The sequence below is a fragment of the Cyprinodon variegatus genome, unplaced genomic scaffold (assembly GCF_000732505.1).
Source record: "Cyprinodon variegatus isolate N-32 unplaced genomic scaffold, C_variegatus-1.0 Scaffold740, whole genome shotgun sequence".
Classification (NCBI taxonomy): Eukaryota; Metazoa; Chordata; class Actinopteri; order Cyprinodontiformes; family Cyprinodontidae; genus Cyprinodon; species Cyprinodon variegatus.
The window spans coordinates 75,078-80,249 of record NW_015151193.1 but is presented as its reverse complement, the minus strand read 5'-3'; the positions used below and the strand labels follow the sequence as shown (position 1 = coordinate 80,249).

At 37.1% G+C, this 5,172-nt stretch overlaps 1 protein-coding gene across 1 annotated transcript; it reads left to right on the top strand.

The window, feature by feature from the left end:
* The first annotated feature begins 990 nt into the window (after window positions 1–990).
* On the top strand, window positions 991–3,780 carry tma7 (translation machinery associated 7 homolog). Its single transcript, XM_015395425.1, has 4 exons — window positions 991–1,112; window positions 1,927–1,982; window positions 2,659–2,746; window positions 3,360–3,780. Exons 1-4 carry the CDS (start codon window positions 1,097–1,099, stop codon window positions 3,392–3,394), a joined length of 195 nt encoding a protein of 64 aa, XP_015250911.1. The 5' UTR covers window positions 991–1,096; the 3' UTR covers window positions 3,395–3,780.
* The last annotated feature ends 1,392 nt before the right edge of the window (window positions 3,781–5,172 follow it).

Here is a 5,172-nt window from a genome sequence, read left to right as displayed (position 1 = left end):
ACATATATTAAATGTTTTGGAACATTTAAAGAAACAACTGTGACCCAGCAACTGAGAAGAAAGCGACAAACTGGGTAATAATGACGACACTTCCCCATGATCTATTTTAGAATCGAATAGAAAATCCCTTTATTGTCCCACAATGAGGAAAGTCTGGCAATTTTACAACTTTATCGTTGTAATGTTACAAATCTACTCTCGTAATCTTCCGACTTTATTCTTGTAATGTTACGACTTTAGAAGAAAATAGAAGAATAGAAGAAAAATAAATCTCTAATACTACAACATATTTGACAAACATATTTTGAATGAGATACATTTTCTTTAAAGGAACTTTTTTTTCTTTTTTAATAATATCTAATGATATAACAATAATGTCACTGGTTCTATTATAGTTTCTAATCTAATCTATTTCTAATCTATCTATTTCTAACTTGATGGAATCATTTTAAATCTAAACCCAACTAAGGAAGCTACGTTTGCAGTTGTTCTATATTCTCCTGTTGTCGTTATTAGAAGAAAACTCTGAGTAAATGTTAAAACAGCAGGATGGTGACTTTTAACAGACACCTGACTCTGCCCTAACAGAGGGGAAAAAAGCAATAAATAAAATAGAAACATGAATGACCCTCTTAATACTTCCCGTTGGAATCACACAGACTAAAGGACACGCCGTGATTGGGCTTTCCTAATTAAAACTCTTTTTTTTTCTTTCTTTATCGTTGTTTTCTGTTTCCTTTCTAACTAGCTTTATATTGCTAACATTAACCTTGTTGTTATAAAACTGTCTAAACAATGCCTGTCATAAATCTATTTTAAAGAGGATGTTGTAATATACATACCTGTATCCTAATGAGAAGTGACAGTATTTAACTTCTTGGGATAAACTTTGTTTACATTTTTCTCCTTCTGATGTTTGCTGAAGCAGCTAGCACCGGTACGACTGTCTTTTTGCTCAGGCACATATTTTAGGAGCCTATTTCCGGTAGTTCTTCTTGGGTCCTACCAGCGCGGATAAGACCGACTGACTACAAGCAACAACTGCTTTGAATTTCTGTTATTTTCAGATTTTATCTAATATTTAAGCTATTTAAAAATGTCCGGCAGAGAAGGTGAGGCTTGTTTTGTGTTAAAATTAGTCGTGGTTAATTTATATATATTTTTTAAACCTTGTACTTTACTGTATCGCGCTCTTCAGAAACGGAGGGAAGCTAAGAGATGCTAACAAGTGCAAACTGCTGGCAGCTATTTTCACTCATTTGTTTTCATTTTAATCAATTTCTTAATGTGGAAATTGACGTGTTGGTTATAGAAAACAAAGCCATTAATCAGGAGGCTGTAGAGTCACATTTATCTGCATTAACGGTCGGTGAGGTCATTCCGTCTGATCTTATCGGTCTCTTACATAATTTAGGAGCAGCTTTGGCACATTGAAAATATCTAATTATATTCTACATCCATTAATTGTTGAGCTGTTTTGTAGATCCCAGCAGAACACGTCTAATCAGTGGCTTTCTGGACTTGGCTTTTGGAAACTCTGATTCCCTATTTTAACTCATTTCATTTTAAATGTATTAGTCCCAGGGGCGGATTTAGGAAATTTGGGGCCCTAGGCAAAGACAGGCAGGGGGCCCTCTGAATTGAGAAGACAACACATAATACAGCCCCATTCTACAGATAGAGAAATGTTAATAGAATAGACATCCATTGTCCCTCTCTTCTTGTCCATTTTCTTCTTGTTTTCCTCTCTATGTTATGTCCTTTTATGACATAAAATCTAATGACTAAGTTTATCATTTATATATTTTGTTATCCACATATGCTATTGAATGTTTAGCCTTTAAATACTTGCAGACATACTTGTCAAATATTGAGTGGCAAGAATGTTGGTGGAATACATTTTTTTAAATTTTTAATCTGTTCTAGGAGGCAAAAAGAAACCACTGAAGGCGCCCAAGAAACAAAACAAGGAGATGGATGATGTAAGTGGCATTTTATCAACTGAGAAAACATCTCTACAACTTCAGTTAGAGGCCACAGAATAATGCTACGTTCAGACTGCAGGCAGCAGAAGCAGCAAAAATGCGCCTGCTGCTTAATTTTTTATGTTTGTACCGGTTTAGTTCTGACCGGTACTGACCTTTGCTGTTCTAGCTGCAAAGGTCAGTACCGGAAAGTGGTTCTGATGCGCGTTGGGCGGAGCTACCCTATCCTTTCTCTGCCTGGAACAATGGCAGCTATATTAGCTGTGATCAGCGGGTAAAAAGTAGTTAGAATCTATGTTGAAGTGAGAAAGTCCTCCTGAAAACATGGTCTGTGCAGTCAGTTCATCCAGATTACCATTACGTTGAACGCATCAGGAGCTCATGAGGCGCCGCTCCTGCTGCTCAAAACGCACTGCGTGTAAACTAGCTGCTTCTGCTGCTTCAGCTGTGAACGTAGCATAAGATTTTCTTTTGTAGAAACATGTCTTCTTAACCAACAAGTGTTCAACGAGATGTTTTTAAACATTAAAGTGAAATCTTAATATGCAAATGATCACCGGTGTCTTTGCTCGGGAAAATATTAGCATTGCTACCTTTATTTCTGATTAGGTGACCTGTTTAACAGAGAGAGTTACTCGTTGATGACATGATAAATCAAAATGTATGTCTGCAGGAAGACGTTGCCTTCAAGCAGAAGCAGAAGGAAGAGCAGAAGGCCATGGAGGCCCTGAAGGCCAAAGCGTCAGGAAAAGGACCTTTAAGTAAGAATAGATGATTATTATTGAAATTATAATAAATATTTCTATCTATAATTCCTCTTTTAAGGTTTCTATGGTATCATAATTTGAATTCAAGCTAACACTCTTGGTCTGTTCACTGATATTCTAACTCAGGGATGTTTGTGTGGTGATTCCTGCTGCAGGCATTCAGTGTTGATGAGCATTAGGAATAATTATAGTCTTAAAAAAGCCTAGTGGGTTAGAGCAGTGCGCCGGTGCTCTGATAAGGTTGCAAGTACCCTGTTCAATCCCCACAACCTGCACTCTGGGTCTCTTAGCAAGACCCTTAGCCCCCTATTGCTCCCCGGGCGTGACGGAAGCCATCTATGTTAAGAAACCAGGTAGAAATCCAACCTGACCTTATTAAAGAGGCTTTGCATTGTTTTTATATTTCTGGTCTGATCCATGGGTCTCAGTGGTTTCCCCTAACATGTGGGCAATCCTCAGTAGCTTTACCTTTCACCAGGAAGTTTGGTTCGTTGCTCTTAGTTCTTTTGATTCATTCCGTAAACGTAAAAATCAGAGACCTGACTCACAGTTGATGCTCAGTCATTTTATCTGCTTTCTTTAACACTTTGCTTCATCTTCCCTGCAGCCAGCGGCGGGATCAAGAAGTCGGGGAAGAAGTAGACTCTGACGTCGATGTTTAACTCCTGCTTAGTTTGTTTTTCACTGATAAACATGAATCCTGCAGCGCTCAGACCCCCGTCCCTGTGCTGAGCTCTTCCAGCTCCGACTCCAGTGCAGTTAAAGACTAATTAGCTTGAACAGTGTAGGCAGGAGCATGCTACTCTCAAGAAGAAACCTTATTTTCTTCCTTATTACACCAAACAGTTTATCAAATGTTTTTGTAAAAATTAAACTTGGATTGTTACGCCTCCCGAGTGAAAAATTATGTTATCAAAGATGGGATCTTCCCTCTAAAATGAATCACTAATCATCTCAACTGACTTTACATCCAGTATTTGTTGTATTGTGAGATGGGAGTTGTCAATAAAGTTTGTTTTGTAATTCTCCAGTTTATTTATTTTTTTGTTTTGATGGAAGGAAGCTATCAAGCTTGCTCAACTTTAGGAGGGTGATGGTTGAAGGTTTTTCTTATTTTATTTTTATGCATCATTTATTCATGTTTTTCAGTTTTTTTAGTCAATGATTTTGATGAAGGACTTTGTCTTGAAACCAAAATGTGACCCATGCAAAGCTGTTTAATCCATCTATGGGAGGGTCAATTTTTTAAAGACCCATTATACTCCTTTACATGCCTGATCAATTCTATCTGATGCTTTTCTAGACATACTGGCTCCCCGTAAAACACCTTTCCTTATTGGTGCTGGGCACAGATACCCAATCATTGTCATTTATTACAGTAGAATGTACCAGTTCAAATTTACAATCCATTTGGGCTGTTTTGAATCTGTGCTGTTTGCACTGTTTCTGATGAAATGCCAGAGATGCAGCTCTGCTACTATTTCCACATTGTGTAAATGGGTGTTTGGTTGCCATGGTGAAGTGGTCTTTGGCTCCTTCTGAAATATTACGGTGGAAGCAGCAGCTTTAACATTATATATGCCCAACTTGAATGTTTATCACAAAAAACAGCAGAATAATTTTCCCTGAGCTCCTATTTAATAAACCAATCAGCAATAATCATTTTCCTATAGCACAGGAAAAAAAACTGGTTTAAAATAAATTAGAAAAGATTTCCTAACCTTTGTTGCTGTGTGATGGTGGGGGAAAGTGCAGCAGGAGGTCTGATTTCCTTTCTATGGAAGCCTGTTTCCGCCACTCTGTAAAAAAAAAAAAAAAATCTCATATTGAGTTAGTATCCCATTATATTGAGATACTACAGTATCTCATATTGAGATACTATCTCATTATAATGAGTTAGCATTTCATTATATTGAGATAGTAACTAAATATGAGTTAGCATCTCATAATGAGATAGTATCTCATTATAATGAGATATTGAGTTACTATCTAATTATAATGAGATAATTTTTTTTCCTTTTTTTACAGAGTGGCGGAAATGGGCTTCCATACCTTTCTATGCATCAGTACCGGCGAAAACTTTCACTTCAGCAGGGGTTAGGATCCTCTGTTTGCCACGGCCACTCTAAAAACTCATTGCTTCAAAATAGATAAAAAATAAAATGTACGGGAAAATAAGACAAAAATGCATATTAGCATGATTCAAAACACTAAAATAATAAAAGCATAAAAGAAAACATCTAGAGTTGAACAGCTGGGAGTTAAAGGTCTCTCTGAACAGCTGTGATTTTAGCTGAGATTTAAAGAGCCTGAGCTCAGTTACTGGATCTTACGGAAGCCCAGAGCGGTCGTGATAACCTCAGCTACTTTTTCACGGTGGTTTTCTTGAGAAAACAAGTTAATTTTCTCATGATCTAAAG